Below are 22,961 nucleotides of genomic sequence, written 5' to 3'. Positions count from 1 at the left end.
TCTCCATTTAACGTTCATGCCTAGTGTGAGGTGGCCTCCTTAGGATAATAGCTGGAGTTAGATCTCAGTGGTATGATGCAGCATTCCCAAAAGTATCCAGTGAGGCAGTTACTATCAGATGAAACAGAATGAATAATTTCAGGGCAGGCATGGTAGTGTAGCAGTTAGTGTAACGCTATTACAGCGCTAGCGACCTGGGTTCAATTCCAGCAGCTGTCTGTCAGGAGTTTGTACGTTCACCCTGTGTCTGTGTGGGTTTCCTCTGGTTTCCTCCCACATTCCAAAGACATACGGGTTAGGAAGTTGTGGGCATGCTATGTTGGTGCCGGAAGTGTGGCGATACTTGCAGGCTGTCCCCAGAACACCCTACGATGTGTCTCGCTGTGTGTTTCGATATACACATGACTAATAAAGATATATCATCATATTATCACTTTCTGCATACAATTTCATGCTGGAGAATGGATTTTAAATATCAAAGCTGTAAGATGATGATATGAAAAACATTCCACAAGGAGCCCGTGAAACGTTTCTAAATCTTATGATGTCCTGAGGTGTGCCTTATGAGTATGATGTGACACCACTTGGACTTCACTCAAATTAAAAATCTGCTTTCTTCAAGTAAAATAAAAACCACAAAATCTTTAGTAGTTAGAGATAATGATTGTTTGGATGCCTGAGAGGGAAGTATTCAAACGTTTCTGTTTACTCACCTTTCAACCATTTTGAGTCATGTTTTACTGTCCGTAGAGTTGGACTTTCTCCAAGGCTCCGATATATAACTGCATCAATGGCAAGGAAGTCTGTTACAGTTGCTGAATAAAGCTTACCTTCTGGAAGAAATAGAACAAAAAGTAACACATGCTACATTAGACAATGTATCTTTGATGGGAAATATGCTGTAAAAAATTTGAAATTCATTCAGGAAATTGTATTATTACAATTTTAATTCAGGTTTGGATATTTTCTTGGGTTTTGCTTTAATCCTAGAAGCACCCTAACGTCTTACATTCAGGAGTACACCAAGGATTTGTCGACAAACCCTCTTCTACCCTGAATTAAATATTTTATGAGTAGACCTGATCAAATTTCATACTGATTCAATTAACCTCAGAACCCTTTCCAAGAGGAAGAAAAATAATAAAAAATTGCATTTATGATTGTAAGCACATCTGCTTAAATCTTCATAGTCAAATTTTGGATTCTGGCCAGGTCTGGACCAGCAAATTATTGCTCTAAGACTTCCTACTCAGACCCATATGTCTGCCTGAATGTCCTATGTCCCTTTCATCTGTACCCTTGACTGCACACAGTGGAAGTGTGTACAGCCTTTCCAGTAGATATTCCAACCAAATCAAATTTCCCTTTTTCCAACAGAATATAAAATATTGGGCTGAAATTAACATCCCTGCTTCCACCCCACTCTTTTCCCTCCCTATAAGTGAGAATATTTTATGTTATTTATAATTTCCATTCTTTAGAACCTTCAGGATTAAAAAAGTTGCCTGAATCCTGGTCTAGATTTTTCATTTCTGTTGCTGGGTATTACTTTTAAGCTAACAGCTAATTTAATAGTAGCATTTTTAACATAAATTACAGCAAGCACCGACTGCGATAGAAAAGTCAGTAAACAACTTGCCTTTATATAGCACTGTGAATATAAATAATTTGTAAGGGTGCTTCACAGATGGGCAAATGAAAAATGGGCTTTGAGCCAGAAAAGACTCGTTAGGAAGGGTCGGCAAATGTTTTGCTGGAGAGACAGGATTTGGGAAGGATTTAAAGGGTAGGGGATGAAGAGTTGAAGGGATTTAGGGAAGCAATGTTTGAGACTCAAACCCAGACCACGGAAAGTTCAGCCTAATTAATGAAGTGAGGAGCACAGAAGGCTAGTGTTAGGGAGACAGAATGTTGGGGCATGTTAATGAGTGTCTCTGATAAGCACATTTAAAGTATTCAACAACCACTGCAAGTTAAACATACTATGAAATAAATGTAAAATATTTCTAAAAACAAAATTAAAATACTTTGAAATGCTAGAAGACACTTAGTTAAACACAGTTCAATAAGAATGTAAATTACCTGAAGCTCTTTTGCAGTCATTTCTCTCCAGGTCATAACTGGTGCAGATTCACTGGGCAAATCTCCCAGTGTATCCGCTTGAAAATTACAGGAAGTTTGGGCTCACCTATTGGATTCCATGAGGAGACCAACATGTAGGGCAATAGGAACAACAGTAATGATCAGCTGAGGGGGAATTCAGAATCTTTGCTCAGAACTGCCAGCTTTTATGTGGAAACATTTTGCCTATTATTGGCTGAAATAATGGAACCCTCACCAGCTGAGGCACATCTCAGAGTGATGTGCAGTGCCCTTAAAGTGATTTGAACGTAGTTCATAAGGATGACAAATGTAAATCTGAGGTTCTTGGGACAGGAAATCATTGTAAGTCCATGTCAGCATGTGAAACTTAGTGTGGGATAGGGTAAAAATAGCAAACCTTTGGATAACCTAAATTTTGATGGGGTGGTAAGAGGTTGAACGAGCACTAGACTAGGAAAGTTTACTGGTAATGGATTGACTGCTATATTGCAAAGGTTAAAACACTCTGCCTTCCCATCTGAACCTCTCAGTGATTGATAGGTTGGCCAACATTTGTCACTCTCCTTATGTATCCTCAAGTCAGGTGCTGATCTGGCAATGACAGGGTAGTATGGGAAAGTACATAGCTTCAGATTCAGAATACTGTCTGAGAGAGATCTGTATTGTATGAGGGGGAAAGTCAAATTGTTACATTTTCACTGAATATTTATCACAGAGTCTAGAAAGTTTCTTACCAGCAAAAAGTGCAACATTTGCATGTTTTGGATCATAAGGGCATCTTGCCATTCCACTGATGTTGTCATCTCCAAGGACTTCCAGGGTGTCCAACTGAAACAGGCAAGAAGAATTCATGTTCAAAATCTTGAGCACAGGGTCACTAATATTGTTCAAAACTGTGGTTAGCTTTGCACAATGCATTTTACTTGTCAGGGATGACCATCTACTGCCATTACCTCCATCTCAGCTTCAAAATATGGAAAGGGATGACTCTGAGAAGAGTTGTTCTTGCTGGATCAGCTAAAATGAAACAAATCTTTAATTTGTGTTGAACGTTCCTCAGTGGTGGGGTTCATAACTCTGCCATAGAAGTTTGTTTAAAATATAAAGAGAGAATGTTGGAAGCACTCAGCAGGTCAGGCAGCATTGTTAGAATCCTTCGACTTGAAACTTAAATCCTGTTTCTCTATCCGCAGATGCTGCCTGACCTGATGAGTGTTTCTAGCAGTTTCTTTTTTTTAGTTCAGATTTTCATAATCAGTACTTATACGATTTTGTATAATAGAGGCTGATATTTCAATCCAGTATTGATGGAGATTGATCATCATAAGTGCCAGCTTTTAGATAAGGTAGTAAGCAAAAGATTCATCTGCCTCAGAAACAAATCCAATATTTTCAGAAGAGCAGCAACATTTAATTCCAGTGTTTTGAACAACCTTCTAATTAACACACGAAGACCAGTCACTTCTCTCATTGCCATTTGCTGGGCATACATTGTTTGCTATACTCAATGTCAGAAATACTTCAACAGCTGTGTAACAATTTGAAGATTTCATGGAAAGTACTGCAATAAAATCCAAATTCATCTTTCTTTTATTTAGAGATACATAAATATGGAAGGAGTTAACTTGAGATTAAGTTAAAAAGAATGTCAAGGTGTTTAATTCCAACACTTCTGCAGTTTGAATTGATGTAAAAGGCTTTTTTTTCCCCTCTTTTGTCCCTGAGGCTGCCTATAAGCTTGGATATATACCTTGCTACACTTAACTGAGAATACAGACAAGTCACAAAGGACCAGGAAGATCCAATTTCAGACTGTTGGCCAGTCTGAGACATTTCTAAGGTATTAGTAATGGTAAAGAATAGATATAAGTGTAATAACATTCAGTAGATGTTCATTATTGACCAATGAGCTATTGCCAGAGTCTGCACTATTTCCATCAGTGGAATGGCAAATCAACAGGTGTGGTAATCAGTATCCCATATTCAGTCGAGCAGATGGGGAAAGCATTAAATATTTGTATTACTCCCAGTGGCAAACCACTATGAAAAAGTTGTGACACTAACGATTTGCACTCTTCTGGACTGCAACAAGTTTCCAAACTTTGATCCGCACCATTGAATGTAAAGCAAAGATTGAATTGTAAAAGCTAAGGTGAAACAAGATCAGTATCACCAGCAACAGGTTAGTTACTGTAGAAGATTCATCTGAAGAGCTGTTGTACTGACTTTCATTTCACTAGATCAGGTAACTCTGATTAATGTGAAACCAATCTCTCTGTGAAACAAGAAACCTGTTTGAGTATAATGTGCAAGAGTAGGAAAACAAATTTCAAGCCAAGTTGAAGAGACCACTTGCTTGAGCTGCTTCCAGGTATTAAAACTCAACAGCTGTCAAACCAATGAGCTTAAAAAGACTGTCTGCTGCTCTCTCGATATGGAGATGACATTCACTGCAGATGTCTCTTTACCTGATGTAATCAGCAATGGTAATTGAATTGCCATGGCTTCTCTCCAGAAAATTGTGGAAACTTGCTATGCTCCTCTACAGTTAAATTGTGCAGTTTGAGCTCTGCAGAATGTAACAATGTCAAGTCTGCATGCTTTTATTTTCTGTTGCCTAGAGATACATGTTGCAGACCATGGGTAAGGCTAAGCTTCGACTGGGCAGTCACACACCTGCAAAAGCTCTGAGCCTCTTGCTCATCCCCTTACTCCCTGTCCACCCCAGCACCGTCATCCCAGGTAATTTCCCAGAATCATGCCGGGCTCATCATGAAAGACAGGTGCTTTACCAGGTCTCAGGAAAGAATGCAGAAAGGAAGAAATACATTGGACAGATGATTTTGCCTCCCACCTAACTTTCCAAATTCCTTTGGAAAATCTGGATCAGTTATTATTTGAAATTGAGGCTTCATTTTTGCTTTTCTCATTTGAAATCCAACAGTCCAGCACATTAGATATCCATGGAACGGCTTTATATTACAAGTATATGTCATTCTAATTGTTACACCTCTTACTTAATATTTACAGCTCATAAACAGGTCATTATGCCTAACAGATGCATTTCAGTATTTATGTTCTCCGTGACCCTCCCTCATAAACCTATTAGTCCATGCTTTTCTCCCTCACACATTTTCCCAGCTTCCCCATAAATTCACCCGTTATTTGAGTTTTGTTCATGTATGAGAAGTGAGCAACACTGGCAAATCCAGTATGTGCCGTTCATTATCAGTGGCCCTTGCTGCTTCTGTCTTCTTGACCATGCAGAGCAAGGTCTACACATAGTAATGAGAAAAATGACTGGTCTTTGTGTGTTTATTAGAAGGTTGCTCAGAACACCACTTCTTTCTGTCATGGGACCTGAAACAGAAGTACAACCTTTCAACCATCTCAATTAATTTTGCACATCCTCCACTTCGTTTTCACACTGTTAATATTCTCATGTTGTGTGGCCCTCAAAATACAAGGCCAGTTTGGACTAGTTACATTATTGCTCACCGCCCTTTACTACTACCATTCTGTCACTCCATGGTCCAAGGCCTGGATGGAATTGTTTTAATACTGCATTGTTCGGTTGTTATCCGAATTAAAAGACATTAATAGGCTGTGGCATGCTGAAATTGCATTGTCTCTTTTAAATATAACACGAAGCCAAGCTGTAAACCTTGGACAGCATAAGCATTCAGTTTAATTTGGATCCATATAAGTGTTATATTATCTATGATCAAAGTGCTTCTACATGCAGAATTTGTTGAAAAAAAATCAGGAATGATGCAAGTGATTTTACAATGGAATTCAGATACTGAATCAGAATGAGTTACAATCACCTAATGTTGTCTCCAGGGATGGTAATGAGAATGCTGAAGCTTCTTACTCAGAAAGGTATATTAAGGAACATACCTTATAGTTTCTGCATGACGGGTTAAAAGCATTTGTCCCACAGACAAATAAGGTGTCATCATTTCTCTTCAGCAGCAACTTAATGAAGTTGTGACATTCATCCTAAAGCAGCAAAAAAAAAAATGATGTTACAGCCAGCTCAAAATACAATAATGTTTTATTATTCAATTATTATTGTGCATTGTGTCTCTAAACCTGTAAGCACAACTGAACAGCAAGCTATTACTTTCTACCTCTATGAATTTACCACTGTAACAAATAGAGCCATCAGCAGGGGCACCCATTAGAAGAGAAAGCCAATAGTCAGGTTGATTGGAGATTGTGTTTTACCATGACAGACAGAAAATCCACACTGTAGTGACATCCATTAAGGAAATATTGCCCTCTCACCTTATGTTTTCCCTTCATTCTACATATGTCAATATCAGCTTGTTTAGATCGCCAGGTTAACTTCTGTGAATATGAAAAGAATGATCATTAGAATCAGTGAGCATCTAATACAACTTATTACTTTTTCAATAAATAACATTCAGTATTGTGCCTGGTGTGTTCAAAGTTAGTGTGGTACATTTTAATTCCAGTCCCTTTGCAATTTCAGTCAGATACAGAGTCAGGACCACACACACATATATATGAATCTATGTGTCTGTGACCACATGATTCATAGAACCATAGAACAATACAGCACAATACAGGCCCTTCGGCCCACCACGTTTTGCCGAGCTTTAAACCATGCCTAAGACTAACTAACCCCTTCCTCCCACATATCCCCCTATTTTAAATTCCTCCATATGCTTATCTAACAGTCTCTTGAACTTGACCAACGTATCAGCCTCCACCACCACCCCAGGCAGCACATTCCATGCACCAACCACTCTCTGGGTGAAAAACCTTCCTCTGATATCTCCCTTGAGCTTCCCACCCATTACCTTAAAGCCATGCCCTCTTGTATTGAGCATTAGTGCCCTGGGAAAGAGGCGCTGGCTGTCCACTCTATCTATTCCTCTTAATATTTTGTATACCTCTATCATGTCTCCCCTCATCCTCCTCCTCTCCAATGAGTAAAGCCCTAGCTCCCTTAGTCTCTCCTCATAATCCATACTCTCCAATCCAGGCAGCATCCTGGTAAATCTCCTCTGCACCCCTTCCAACGGTTCCACATCCTTCCTATAATGAGGCGACCAGAACTGGACACAATACTCCAAGTGTGGTCTAACCAGAGTTTTGTAGAGCTGCCTTATTACCTCGCAGCTCTTAAACTCAATCCCACGACTTATGAAAGCTAACATCTCAATGACACCCAGTTCCACCGTACCACCACCTGACCTGGGCTTTGTCCCACAGTTGTCTGAACAGCTTGTCTGGCATCCAGAGGTTGATGAGGAGAAACTTCCAAGTAAATGTGAGGAAGACTGCAGGTTCTATATATTCCGTCCTTGTCAAAACTCTGTTCCCTATCTACCAATGCTTTGCATCTGCCTGTCACTTGAAACTAATATCCATGCTTTTGGACATTTTCTTATATTTTAATATTTTCTAATGCATAGGAGGCCATTCATCCCACTGAGTCTATGCCGACTCTTCTAGCATTCTCATCAGTCCCATTCCCATACTGTAACCTATTCTCTATCACTTGCCCATCAACTCCCCACTTGGAGGTAAATGACAGTAGCCAATTAACCTACAAGGATGTGTTTGGGATGTGGGAGGAAACTGGAACACCCAAGGAAAATCTATGCAGTCACAGGAAGAATGTGTAAACTCCACACAGACAGCACCCAAGGTCAGGATCGAACCTGGACTGCTGGAACTGTGCAAAAGTAGCACTAACTGCTGTGTCGCTGTACCACCACTATCACCTTCTAGGCACTTTCCAAGCACAAATATTTGTTGTTTACTTTCAACCACTGCAGCAAATGGTACAGGAGGCTAAAAGACTTCTTTTTGCACATTAATGGATTTACCACATTGATTCATGGTAACAATGTGCCTTGATTTACTGCAGATGACTAAATTACTGCAGGGGTTTCCATTTTAATGAGATTTAATTTCCATTGGATTATTGGTTTTTACAAACAATGCAAAATAATCTAAAAGTTAGGGGTTTTAACTTTGCACAATAACTGAGAATTATGTAAGTGGGAAAATAATTTTTCATAATTATTCATAAAACAGAGCATACATATGCCTGGTACTTTTTAAAAACAGATTTGTTGGAACACACCCAGATCATTTCAATTTAATGCTTTTGGAAATACGTAGCTTGTTGTAAGATATGTTCACTTGAATAAAGCTTTCCCATAATGGCAACAAATGAGAATGGTACTTCAAAATTTAATGTAATATTTTATCTAAATCTTCCTTAACCAAAAGATTTTCCCCCTCTGCAGCTTAAATACAATGTTTTCTCTCTTTCCCAGTGCTAATGGTCTTTGACCTGAAATGTAAACTCTGATTCTCTTTCCACATATGCTGCCAGACCTGCTGAGTGTTTCCAGCATTTTGTGTTTTTATTAAAAGATTTTAGCTGTATTTGTTTATCCCACACTTTACTGCCAGTTTTTCTAATTTACAGTAGTTGAGTCTTATCTGGGTTCTGCACATGGGGCCTTCTGTTTAAATGGTGACAGAAGCATCTCACAACCAAAGAAAACACATGCAACTTACTTTGTTAAAATTAATCTGCTCTCTGAATGATGTATCCATTTCGACAGTGTAAATATGGTCTCTATAAATAGAACAAAGAATCGACATGTTCATTTCAGGCTTCAAACGTAGTGTGAAACATCTTATCACACTAAGCAGACAGCAAGTCGGGAGGAGCAAATCATTCAATTTTAAATGCTTCACCACATAATAATACAACTATTACAGATGCATTAGAAAAGACTTTGGTCAATAGATTATTCATAAAATAGAGCTAATTGGTTTCCCAATAACTCTTTACTCAGTGAGCAGTCGAGCGATGCAGAACAGGTAGGAAACCAGAGTTGATCCCTGATCCGTCCAGGAGTTCCTGGTTCCACTGGCGGCTTGGCATTGCCTGTTAGATGTGGCCATTTGGATATCAGGTGAGGACAGGACCAGCTTGTTCCCCAATGCCTCTGCACCTCCCATCCTTCTACTTGGGATCAAAATGAATGACAGTGTACAATGAGGTAGTTTGGGACATCCATAATGTGTAGAGTAATACCATGAGGATCAATTCTTCAGAAGCGGGTAAAAAATGAAACAATGACAAAAAAAAAGCCTTTTAAAAGATTGTTGGTACTGTCATAGTGGGGAGGGTAGTTTTCAGTTACAGAATGATATTGATCAATTGGTAGCATGGGAACAGAAATGACTGATGGAACTTAATCCTGAAAAATGTAGGTGCTGCATTTTGAGAGGACTAATAATGTTAGGGTAATAATGACGAGCAGCATGGATAGGGTAGGTAGTGCGAAATGAATGGCACGACCCTAGGATTACTGAGGGACCGAAAGACCTTGGTGTACAAGTCCATGCATCCTTGAAGGCAGTAGCAGAGGAGATTCACCAGGATTTTTTGCATTTCAGTGATGACGTGAGATTGGATAGGTTGGGTTTGTTTTTGTTGGAGTAGAAGAGGCATGAATGAGGTATACAAAATTATTAGAGTAGGTAGTGAGAAATTGTTCTGCTCAGTAGAGGAGTCGATGACAAGAGGGTATAGTTTAAAGTAAGGGAAAGGAGGGTTGCAGGGGACATGAGGAAGAACGTTTTTCACCCAGAGGATGATTGAAACTTGGAACCCACTGCTGGACAGGGTGATGGAGGCAGGTACTCTCACCACATTTGGGAAGTACTTAGAGGAGCAATTGAAATGCTGCGGCATAGAAAGCTATAGGCTGAGTGCTGGGAAATGGGATTAGTATAGATAGGCACTCGATCTCCTACACTGATATAGTGGGCCAAAGAACCTGTTTCTGTGCTGTGTGATTGTGATACAACTCTAATATTCAATATTAAGATAATTTTATATTTGTAACATTAATTGTGAACCATAATGAGTTTCCTTAGCTCTCACTTTACAGAAAAAAAATTATCTTTATGGTTGTGATTGTTAAATGGTTTAATAGAAGCTCTGTATCTCATTAATTCAGATTTATAGCAGAATTTCACTTTTGAAGTATGTTTCACAGTTTTCACAACCTCTTTTCCCAATCTACATACATAGAATCAAGCATTCTATATGCTCTAATTAGGCAAATTGCAAATGCTAGAAAATTCTTGAAGGTTTATATGCTAACCTCTGAAGGTTAAACAAAGTCTCTGCTGATAACATCATTTTTACCAATGTAATTGTAGGAATGGAGGGTCAGTATATGCCACTATATCACATACAGAATAGCCAAAGATGCAATTTCTAGCCCTATAGCACATTAGGTCTTTCTAACACAGAACACTGACAAGTACAATTAGATCTACTTAATGTAATTGTACACGAAGAGGTGGACATAGAACACCAACCTGAAAGGAAGACTCACAGCAAATTTGAAACCTTTGGCTGTGCATTTTTAAAATTCACCCTTGCATATACCCTCTATGTGAAACCTTACCGAGGTTGTATCATTTGACTTTAAGTAATAAACAAAACACTGTTTATACTTGACAAGGACACACTCAAAGTGGCAAGTTTCTTTATTCTAAAATTTAAAATTAACTTGCGACATCTGCAATCACAAAGTAATTTAAATCATGCTTTGAGCCTCATGCATTTCCACTCATTCAAAAGGATACACAGACAAATAGCCCATTGTATTTGCTAAATTCTCCTTACAGAAATGTCAAATTGCTTACATATTGCTGAGAAAGGCACTTTCTTTACAAATACCCACCAATCTTCCTACAGAGGAAAACCATTAGCACATCAGGTGCAAGGCTATTTTTAAATTCTTCTGCACGCATTCCCACTGTGAGAACAGAATAGGCAGGCAAGCTTGCCTGGGAGGGAAGAGTGAAGTTATCTGGATCTGCCGAACACATTTCCTTACTTTCTTTTTGGGTTCCATTAAATGGATGTCTGTGTAAACTCTTACTGATAAATCATTTCAATGGCTCCAATTTACAATTTAGTTACAGTTGGTTTCAGGCACAATAATTTGCTTCTCTTGCATATACTGTGGCAGACCTACTCAGAATAGTCAATGAAAATGGTCAGTTCTATAATTCTAAATGCTACAGGCAATTAATTGTGTAATAATGTATTTGTAGCAAATATGTAGAACAAAAATAGGTTTATTGCATGAAACTATTCAATAAAAAAAAGCTTAAAGGAGCAGAATCTTCAGGAGACAAGATTTTTTAAAAATAAAAATCTCAAAAACATTTAGTTCTCCTCTCACCAAGGGCAGCATCAGGGTTGTTGGGCTGGCTTACCAGGGGCAGGGAGTGGAGAGGGCAGGGGAAAGAGAAGTGGAAGTTATCAGGGTCCCTATAACAGTTCATAAATGAACAGTTATCACTTAGATACCAGTACCCATGGAACTGTACCTCAGGCCGCCCTTCAGAGAAGAAGGAGGAACAAGTGAAGCTGTGTGCAGACTGAACCATGCCACTCATTTGTGGTTTCAGTTTAGATTAAAATGGCACAGCTCTTCTCTCCAGAAGGCATACTAAACACACAGTTCCTTCTAAACCTTTGTAGATGAAACACAAACAAACCAATGGGTAACTCAAGACCCTTCCTTGACTTTAAAACATAGAACTTGAAGAAGTTTAACCAGGTATTTTCTAATATCTTTCAAAATGCATCTGAGGAGATTAAAGCAAATTTGATTTCCTTTAAAATTTTTTCAAACTTTATTTACAGCCTTCTGGCCCAACGAGTCCACGCCGCCCATTTAAACCCATGTTAACCTACCCGTATGTCTTTGGAATGTGGGAGGAAACTGGAGCACATGGAGGAAACCCACACAATCACTGGGAGAACGTACAAACTTCTTACAGACAGCAACGAGAATTGAACCCCGATCACTGGCACTGTAATAGCGTTGCGCTAACCGCTACACTACCGTGCCGCCCTTTCATTTGTCCAGTGTCACCATTCAGCTGCTACTGGTGTTTTAAGGTAAGGACTAAAGAAGGACTCTGACCTGACCTTACAAATTCTATGCAAAAGATAATACAGAATAAAAAAAATCCTAAACTTACTCCATGGATCACAAAGTCCATGATTTACCTTCTGGGCCTTTACAATGTGCACACTAGGCATCACTACATTGCTTTTCATTAATGGATACCTGTACGGATGGTGGACGATGCAGGACCACCTGAACAAAAGCAGACCCACAGAGCAGCTGTAAGAGCTGCTTTGTCAGTCATTAGCTGCCCTAGCAATTCCTAGACCCTGGAGTCCAAGGTTCAGACCCTGTCGCAGAGTGGTCCTCCTTAAGTTAGATACTGCTCTCACCTGGAGACCCCATCCCCAATCTCATCTTTACTCCATCCCTCGACAGTCATAAGGCCGACCTTTGCCCTCTTCCGAGGTTACAGGTCAGACACTCACCCCAACCTGATCACAACCCCAAGCCTGACCCAATCACACCCTGCCACCTCCCCATGCCTAACTTCAAGGTTCTGATTACTCCCAGTCCTGCAATCCTTAAACCAGTATTTAAAATCAAGAACCACATGATGGAATTTCTGACCATTAACTTTAAAATGAAAAATCAGAGGCATGTGCATAAATCTGGTTAACAATCTGCTGACAGAAAGATGAATTACATGTCATCCTTCCTTCCATTTTGATTTTAACATTCTTTTTAGCTGTCCAACACAACTAAATTATGGATCTCCTATAGTACAAATAACGTTTCTTGTCTCCTGCTTTAAAACTGAATTTAATTTCCATAATATTCTCTCAGGCAGTAAATTAATGCCAGTGTGCAAACCTAACTTGCACGTGCTCCCCTTCGTCCATACAAGTTTACAAATAGCATCGCGTCCTCAATGAAGAGGGAAATGCCCTAATGAAACTTGAAATTTCATTTGGAAGTTGGAATTATTAATCACAGTTATTTTTAGCTTTGCAACTGAAATGATGACATCTTTCACACCATCGGCGAAGCTGTAAACAAAAGGGAATTAGAAACATTTTGCCAAACCACTTTCAAGAAAATAGTGACATTTTGTAATGTTGAACTGCATAGTCGTTGCTTACAAAGGTAAATACAAAAAGTGCCTAGAAATATTTTTATGTTCAGGGTTATAAAGACAGCAGGCTAACAATCATTCTGTTCTAATTTTGGAGCACAGGCTACAGATGAAAGGCAACAAACAGTCACAGAGCACTATAACCGAAAGTAGGTGTGTGTGAGTTGGTTACCATGTTATGTCTCTTTCAGTTGAGTTCCACTGAATTCATTAGAAATAAAAATGAGGAAGGATGTAGAATAGACTGCTGATTCATTTTCACTATTATACCAGGTCAAAGATACCTCCACCATTTTTTTTATTCCAAATAAACAAATAACAAGCAGCAAATCAAAGTGATGATTGCCAGACATCAGTACTTACCTGTGGCATAATCTAAAGGATTATCAAACCTGTCTCAGTAATAATCTGCATGGAATAGAGTTAAACTCTGGTCTAATGAATGGCAGAGCAATTTCAAGGAACTGAATAGTCTGCTTTTGCTCCGATGTGTTTTTTTTAGAATTTTTGTTTATATGATGTCCATCACAGAATTGAAGAGCTTGCGAGCTGAAGGTCATCACGTTAGTGAGTCTGGGTGATGTGTGGTCCAGATTGGGTAGGGATGGTAGGATCTCCTTCCCGGATGGACATTAGCAAACTGGATGGGTTTGATGACAATGCAGTAGTTTTGTAGTCATCATTACCGATACTAACTTTTTATTCCAGATTTATTTAATTACTTGAATTTAAATTCCCCAGCCACTAAGATGCAGTATGAGCACTAGTCCCCAGATCAACCAATCAGACCATTGGACACAATCTTTGTAACTCAACCATTTTTTTCTTGCTTTTGGATAGATGTCACAGATGTAGTGACAATGAACTTTCTTTGCCCTCTGTGGTTCAACAGCAGTACCTATCCAGATGTGGTGTCCTGTACATCAGAAGTGATAAAGCCACAAGGATAAGGTCATGGTGATCAGAGGGACTTAAGTGAATGTACAGGAAACAACACTGTAATACCTGGACTGAGAACTGAGACTCACTCTGTAAGGTATAACCAGCACAAAACCATTGCTTGCTTCTGCAGAGCACAGAGCTGGCTCAAACCCACCACACAACACAATCAGTTCTTTATATGGCACAAGTAGCTAGAGACACTTATTTTGAATTGGGAGACCTCAGGGTATTGGTCAGTTAATTGTGCATAGGTGTCAACAAATAAAAGAAATAATACTGACCTAGCAGCAATGTAGAGTGTTCGATTCATTTTCACAATCAGCTGAATGTCCAACTTATGCCTTTGTGTGTTATTTCGTCCTGGCTTATGACCCAAAAATACCGGATATTGTTTTGTATCTGTTAAGGAACAAAGAATTTAACCGTATTAACACAATCAGCCTGAGTTACAATTCACACACTTGCGCCTTCAGTTGGTTTTTGTACCCTAAGGCAGTGAAGCAATATCACAGCAGATTTCACAAGCACTCATTCCTATAATCCTTGTTACAAGTCAGCGGGGACAGTAATTCCATCACAAGTTAAAAATTCTTACTTAGGAGGAAATTACTTTTTTTTACTATTCTGTGTAGAGGCATTTACTTAGCTACAAACAGAAGCATAATTCTTCAAACTTCTCTCCTTTAGTTTTAGTTCCACACTGAGGTCATCAAATGAGAAATTTTATTTGAATACTTACAGTTGCCATGTGCAATACTGATAGGCTCAGAATCTTCGGGGAAACCAGCCCCAACAAAATGTAGTAGTGAAAAATATAGCAGCAAGGCTTCAGACTTCATAGTAGCACAGCTAGCTTCTGGTTTTTATTTTCACTTAAGCCTGAAAAATGGGGGGGAAAGAGGTGTCAGGTGTTAGCTTTTAAGATTGTACTGTAAAATTCAGAGGATCCATTACAATTTTACACTATATAATAATATACACAGAGTTCACAGGTTACTAGAACAAGGGGTAAAGAGAAAGTGACTGAACAAGATCAAGACTAAAAAAGAAAATGAAATAAAAAGAATATATGCTTAGCCTGCATTCCAAAATTCACAGAGATGTCCCAGCAATGTAATAAGAGGGACATCGTGAAAATGATTAATCACAGATTTTTACTTTAGATAATTCACAAATTTTAAATCAAGAGTTCATTTTGTGGGCCTAATATTTTGCTATATTTCAAAGAGAAAGGGAGGTAACACTTGATAAACAATAATGTAAGCCTGTCCGTCTGCCTCTCTTTTCTTCTCCCTCTGTACAACTGCACACACAAAACCAATACTGCAACATGTTTAACAACAAAAATTACATTTTCAAATCTTGAGCAACAATACGACGTGCAATCCAGAATGATGTCTCCATATAAACTTACCTATCTGCCTTGAGATCACAGGAAAATATTCCAGTTCTACTCTTTTGCAGACTATAACCTTTATGTGGTTTTATGATAAAAAGATGCCAATAAGGCAGTGATCTTCAACGTTAATGCAATTCTATTTTCTTAAAACAACACATGCATTACAGCTCAATACCTGTCATTTAAACTGCAGCATTGCAAGGACTATTGTAAAGAGGGCAGGTCTGATACTTATTGCAAGTGACATCCACACTGGACCTCAGTCCAGAAGAGTCAGTGCTTAATAATGTAAAAAAGGTCTTCCTGAATTCATTAAACCATACGTTTAGAGTTACCAAGGGGCATCAAGATATGCACACCAATTTGGCCACTTCTGACCTTGACTTAAAACATTCTAAACCCTGTGACCTTAACAGAGACTCCAGAATTGGCATGAACCCACCTCGTGGTCTCAAACCCAGATCTGCTTTGGCCCCCCCCCCCCACAATCCCTCATCCCTGTTCTTCAAAATCTCCCAATGTGGAAATACATTCTCTGCTTTCGGATGACTGCTTGTCCTCACAGACTCAGCTGATCTTCTGTGTTTGTGCGTTTTGCCTTCCTACAATGGCCCCATATAGAAGATCAAGAGGAAGTGTGGATTACTGCAGGACAAAAAATAGATGCATGCAGTTCACACCTGTGTGTTAGGATTAAAATTACAGTTTTTCTTGTTGTTTCCAAGTTGCATTTAAATTAAATATGAGAATAATAGCAGGACCTGCTAGGAAAGTTATGGCGATACATTACCACCAGCTCCCTCCAACAAACCAACTAGTTAAGGGGAAATTTTGCAAACCCGTTAAGAGCAAAATACCAGAATTCACTCTGGATGTACAAATTAATAGAATATTAATATTTCCGCACGGACCAGTTTCCTGAGCTTACACTGTTATGAGAATGATGTATTAAAGTTCTGTGTTCTTCATCTTGCTATGAGGGAAAAGAGAAAGAGAAAAGAAAATGAACTTACTTTTATAATACTTCTAACAACTTTCTGAAAACATCTAAAAATTGTCCTTCTAAATTGGTGCATTTTCAAGGCCAGAGGTAAATGGGTAGCAGGCATTCATTAACTTATGAAGCCCTCTGCCCCTCTGAGATTTCCGGTAATGTGACCAGGTGGACTGGTGAATGAGGGGATGAGAATCAGGGTTTGAGACTTTCAGTGGGGGGGGGGGGGGGGCGCGAAATCATGGGGTAGGAGGCTGGGTTGGAAATTGGGATGGGAGTGGGGACCGAGTGTGCAGGGAGGGGGATGGAGGAGATGGTGCCTGTAGTCAGTGTAGTGCGGATGGTGTGGTGGCCAAGGATGAAGGCAAATAATTCATTTATCTTGATGGCATCTGGTACCTCTCTGCATTTATAAGACCCTGTGTCCCAGGAGCAATTAACTATAAGGTGCGCCCAAGATGGTATGGTGTAACTTCCCATGCAATGCCCCAAAAGGAGCATTCCAAGCAAAATGGCAGCATCCCATGAGCCATTGACATGGAAGTTACATCAGGAACGCAAGGAGGATTCACTCAGGTAGTTCCCAATTGAATTTCTAGTGTGACATAAAATGACCTTGAAATGGTTGTTTGCATGTTTTACTTGAGCTTTCATACCCAGATCTACTCTGGCACCCCAATGTGAAAGTACATTTTCTGCTTTCAACTGACTGCTTGTCAGCATGTTTCAATTGAATCTTGAAACAATGTTGAAAAAGACAATGTTAAACAATTGAGTTTCCAGGCAATGTGTCTACATACCCAGTACCGGAACAAAATCTGGTAGTTTTATGTTCAACTGCCAGAGGACCAGGTGAGGGGAACCTGATGACTAAAGGTCAATGTAAAGACATGCAGTTGTCAAGTGCAAGCATTGTACACTGTACCATGTTGGCTAACAGGATTTATTTCCTTATATCTGATGCTACATGACAGATCATAGCACAACATTGTTTAAAGCAATAATCGGGTAAATAGTAAACAGGGATAAGAGAAGAAAGAATTTCAATGTTTCCTGCTTCTACCAATCACAGATTCTTTAGGTTCAAATTTTATTACTGACTTTAGACTTATTAAACATAAATGATAGCAATGCATAATAGGGAGAAAAAAACATCATCATATCAATATGCTTTTCAGTTGGCACCAGGCTAGCAATACAAGAACAACTTACGTCAGTATTCTTTAACATTGTGTAATCATCTGAATTAATCACCTGAAATTGTTCCCATCACTTATTAGCAGCGATGCCCTTATGTTGAGCATTGGAATATTCTCCACCAGCACAACAAAGGCTTGGCAGGATGATAATCAGGCTATAAAACTGGACTGTTTGATCATTTTCAGAGCACATTTGTTTAAGTACTAAGATTTCACAAGCTCAGAAATCCTGAGAATACTGATGAACTCTTTCAAAACGGGACCATTTTACCATGTATTTTGAACCAGTTACATTGAAGATTATTCTTGATTCAAAAACTTAATCATAAATCTAATTATATTTTACACCAGTGTCATTACAAGTTTTCTTATCTTACTGTTGCCATCATATTCTATAGTTTACATAGTATTTGCTTTCCTCAGATGAGACTTGTTTGATCCCTTTGCCATTTTAATATAATTTATTTCTTGAGAATATTATCTGAAAATTAATAGAGAAAAACTAAAGTTGCAATGTTATAGTTCTGAAATGACATATCTTTGGTATCAAAAAGAAATTGGCTTAACAATTTCTTCACATAATACTACGCTTTTTTGTACTATTGACCAATGGTTTTCATTGATCAATCGTTAAATGTGATCCAGGGCTTAATACGTCAACACTGAAGATTTTTAATGAGTAGGAAAGAAGAAGGAGAAATCTTTTTGCACACCCTTCAAAAAATCCATATCTTTTCAAGATGCCATCCCTCTAATTGCTTTCTAAGAAGTGGAGATGCTCTAAAAGTTCACAGTTCTGCTGGTCTCTGAGTTGAGCTTCATATTCCATCAACCAGCAAGATTTCCACCAATGTCCTGATCCCAGCCGGGTACCACAAACTCTTCCCTACATTTTACTTACTTTCTTTCTGAGCTTAGGGAATGCCATCAGAAACAAACTGTAGTTTGCCCAAACCTTTGCTGCCTACATCCCTATACTGCAACGTTCTGATTGAAAATCACTTCTACTCCCATCAATCACCCAAAATCACCAAATTCAAATCCTCTCCTCCATTTACAAGTCACTCCATTACCGTACACTAGGTGTGCCTGCAACCGTCTCCAGTTCTCCTCATAGGTCTTCTTATAGGTCTTCTTATAGGCTTCTTATAGGTCTTCCTTTTGGCACAACCTTCAGTCATATCCGACCTCCACCATTTTCTCCCTAAACCCATCTCCACCAATAATACATTTTTTGGACTGCATTTATTGCCATCTCTTCCCTACTCCTACAATTATTCAGTCTCTCTCTCTCCTGAGTGGAAAATCTTCAGACGATCACTATGTTAAGAAAACAAGTTGTTGTTATGCAGATGGCCAGCAGAAGAGACCTTTGCACCCTGTTTCTCTCCACAGTTGTGCTGGATTTTCCCTTTTCCCTTCGGATGTCTGAACATCAAAAGGTACATTCATCATAAATTATTTCAGTTTATCACTCACTTTCTAATTTATCACACACAACCTCTCTCATTCCATCCACTTGTTTTAACAACTCTTTTCAAGTATACAAAGCTCCTGTATAATTTCTGTCCTCATCCTAGGTGAGCCTTCTTCTGTATCTAGTCAACTGGTAAGACGGAAGCTGTGGCTAAAGGGTAGAAGAAAAAATTGCTGCTTGTTCTCCTCCAGCGTTTTACCTCCAGCTTGAAAGATTCCCCCCCACCCCCGCCAAAAAAAGCGTGTTAAAACATGACATAATGTACAAAAACACAGGGAAATACAGATAGCAGCTTGAGACAAAATGACAACGTAAAATGTAATCTTTTGAAGGAGCTTAAGTGCCTATCACTGTAAAAGAGCAGCTGACACTAATGGAATAGGTTACACAACAGAGACAGAGGTTGTTGTCTAGACTTCACAGTTAAGAATTATTCCCATTAAAATTCCAATGTGATATGTTCTGCAGTGTGATTACGGGTTTTAACAGTCCTGTAAATATGTGATGGAGTCTATTACTACTTCCCTCAGCTTCCCCCACCCACATTTAATATTAACACAGCCCTAGAGGCATAGCCTTGTGTGAAGGTAGGGCTCTACAACAGCCACCAACCCTCCGTTATATCATCAAACTGGCAGTTAAAGAACTGTAAACAGTGAAAGGTGAGAGGCAATTTAGCTAGGAGGAGAGCATAACCAAATCTCACATTATTCTAACCAACAGCCATACATGGAGGTGTTTTCAAGCAGAAGAAACTGAGTAACGACTGAGAACAGAATCTCTTATCCAGAGACACACAAGGCAACTAAAGGTCCAGAACAGAGATTAGCCAATAGAATAAATCAACATTAAAAGCTGGGACATACCTATTTTGTTTGGTTCGGTTCCCATTCAACTAACAGTGGAACCTTCAATAACATGGTTCTAAATAAGTACCCAAGACTGTTGAAAATCAGTATTGATAGCTGTCTCATTTCAAGCTCCTACAAGTACCAAGCAGAATAGAGCTTCCATTGAATCACCCTTCATGCTAAACTGAGGATTCACTGACAGTTAAACTACTAAAGAGCCCTGAAGGTTGGGTTTTTACACCAGTTTTGCATTGTATAATCCAGCCAGTGTTTAGAAATATGCAGGCAGCACTAACACTTTTTCTCACAATATAAGCAAGCACTGTACCAATCTGTCACCAAACACACCATTCAAATGCAGCAGAGAAAGGGAGCCAATCACGCAAGAGTTAATCCTCACGGGAACTATATTACCCAGACAATGCCTCCTTTGTCACTATCCTTTGGCTGGCTGGACTTGGTTTTCACTATGGTGTGCTCTTATCGCAATCTTTTCAGAAAGTTCAAAGAATTTGAAACAAATTAAGTCAAAACAGATGACAGTTGCACTTTGGCATCTTTAGTAAGCACTAAAATATTTTTAGAAAGTGGATCTTTAAAAGAATTACAAAAGCAATCACTTTTAGTTTGATCTCCCACACTTATGAATGACACTACCAGTAATACAGATATTTTCATCTTTAGCATACAAATAGAAAGAGCTTCAGTGAGATCTTGCTAGAAAAGATAAGCCGGTAGAATTGGGTGGGAAATCTGACAGGGTCTAATGTTGTAACTGGAGGGTAAAAGCTTTATAGTAAACTTGTCACACACATCAGCATCATCCACAGTGTCAGCATTGCTCCAGGGGTTAGCACAACTTTGAAGCACAAATGAATGTTTAAATTGAACCAACCCTCTTCTGACCTACACGGCACTTTTAATAACTGCACCCTAAATAGGAAACCATCTGTGATGACATGATCTGTTAGATTGTAGTCCAATATCCCTGCTGTACCTAAGAGGCTCAGAGAGCCAATCAATTCTGTTTGTAACCTTTACTGCAAATGCTCCCCTGGGATCTCAGAGGACACCTGTTAAGTTCAGTTTACCGTATTAACAACAGGATGAGGCAGACAAGACTGCCCTAAGAAAGCAAGTGTCAAGATTCCTCTTGCTATATCACTTTTCACAAATTCCTTCCACCATTATATCACTTTTCTTATCTCTCACAATTCAGCATCAGCTCTCCACTTCAATGTCAAAGAATGATTATTTCAAAAAACACACCGATTTCCAACATGTGAATTAATGCCAGGAATCAACATTTTTTTTTGCTCACCAGTTCCATCACCTCAACTGGCTTTTGAAATGCCAATGGTCATTAGGGTGGAGCATCCTAATGCACCAACATCTTTACAGAAGTTAACTCTTTTGTTAACCCCTCAACCCTGTCTGATTAACAATGGACAGCCTTTCCATACACAAGCTAGGCCAAGTTCAGGAATCAAACAGAAAGCTTCCAGCAAATCCTCCAGTGCTGAAACTAAAAGGGGTGTGTGTGCAAATAGCTCCTTTGTCTACTTGCTTTCCAGCAAATTCCTTTATCTGGTGGTCAAAATGTCCACAAGGAATCCTTACAATGCAACCAATGAGACATTTAAAATATCACTCCTGTACAAGAAGATCCACCCTATGACCATGTGCCCTCACAAGACTACCCCAAAAATTTGTACTGTATGGTACTCTCTTCTAATATTTTCAAATGGTTCATATGATTTGAAACAAATGAAGTGAAAAACCACAGCAGTGGTACTTAGGCATCTTCAGCAATCATCAAAATGTTTTTGTTTAGAAAGTGAATCTTTTTCTGAATTAAAGAATCAAAAACTTCATGAATTGATCTCTGGAACTTTTGAATGATGCTTCTACTTTCCTGTTTTGCATACAAATGGGAAACTTCAGAGAATTCTCTATGCTTGAAAGGATAAACAGGTGGAATTGAGGTGGAAATCTGACAAGCTCTAATGTTGTATCTGGAGGGTAAAAAGCCTTTCTGCAAATCTGTCACACTTGTCAGCAGGTACAAAGAGAAAGATAATGAAGTTTCTGACAATACCATAATAGGAATTTGATACATAGAAAGGATGCAAAAATTCATAGATATAGGTAGATAATTCTTGTTGAACAACTAGAGATAGCACAGTTTCAAAGGCCTGGAATTTGGGATCAAAATTAATCTGATGGTATAAATAATTAATCTTTAAAAGGCAGGAAAGAAGGAGGAAAGAAGGAAAAAAGAGGTCACAAAATTAGGATTCTGAGCTTTTTATCCAAGAGCACTGAAGGAAGGTGTGTGTTATACTTACAAAGCTCAGAGGCAATGCTCTGAAAGTTCAAATATAGCAAGTGTATTAGAGATATAGAAAAAAATGTAAGAAAGAAAAATAGAAGCAGGATTAGACTATCCAGCCCCTTGTATTTGTTCCTGTATTCAATAGGATTATGCTGACGTTTCATCAGTGCAACTTTTCTGCACTAACCTCATTTCCCTTGATTCCTTTAACAGCCAAAATTGTGTTGACTTCTATCTTGAATATACTCAGCAACTGACCCTCCAAAGACCTCTTTAATAGAGAAAACCATAGATTCACCACCCTCTGGGTGAAAATAATTTCTGCTCCATCTCAGTCCAGAATGACCAGTATTTCATTTTGAAACTTTGACCCCTGATTCTAGTCACCCCAGGGAGAGGAAATATCATCCCAACATCTACCCTATCAAGTCCCATTAAAATTGTGTATGTCTCAATGACATTACCTCCCATTTTTCTACATTCAAGAGAGTATAAATCTTAATCTCTCTGCATAGACCAAATCCCATGTCTCAGGATCCAATCCGGTGAACCTTTGTTGCACTCTTTCTGTCACGTTTATCCTTC

The 22,961-nt window shown here is 38.9% G+C and overlaps 1 protein-coding gene across 8 annotated transcripts in view; it reads right to left on the bottom strand.

Annotated features, from left to right (window-relative positions):
- sema6a (sema domain, transmembrane domain (TM), and cytoplasmic domain, (semaphorin) 6A) overlaps positions 1 to 22,961 on the bottom strand; it is a 130,747-nt gene that overhangs the window by 36,079 nt on the left and 71,707 nt on the right. For 7 of the 8 annotated variants that reach the window (XM_052020010.1, XM_052020009.1, XM_052020013.1 and 4 more), the window contains exons 2-8: positions 14,861 to 15,000; positions 14,403 to 14,520; positions 8,671 to 8,731; positions 6,394 to 6,456; positions 6,004 to 6,105; positions 2,838 to 2,931; positions 714 to 833 (exon numbers count right to left, since the gene is read on the bottom strand). In XM_052020010.1, the coding sequence (XP_051875970.1) occupies positions 714 to 833; positions 2,838 to 2,931; positions 6,004 to 6,105; positions 6,394 to 6,456; positions 8,671 to 8,731; positions 14,403 to 14,520; positions 14,861 to 14,960 (658 nt within the window). In that variant the 5' untranslated portion in view covers positions 14,961 to 15,000. The remainder of the gene's footprint in view (positions 1 to 713; positions 834 to 2,837; positions 2,932 to 6,003; positions 6,106 to 6,393; positions 6,457 to 8,670; positions 8,732 to 14,402; positions 14,521 to 14,860; positions 15,001 to 22,961) is intronic. The other variant, XM_052020011.1, reaches the window with a different exon arrangement.

Source organism: Pristis pectinata, chromosome 7, assembly GCF_009764475.1.
Source record: "Pristis pectinata isolate sPriPec2 chromosome 7, sPriPec2.1.pri, whole genome shotgun sequence".
Lineage (NCBI taxonomy): Eukaryota > Metazoa > Chordata > Chondrichthyes > Rhinopristiformes > Pristidae > Pristis > Pristis pectinata.
This window is presented reverse-complemented; position numbering and strand designations above follow the sequence as displayed.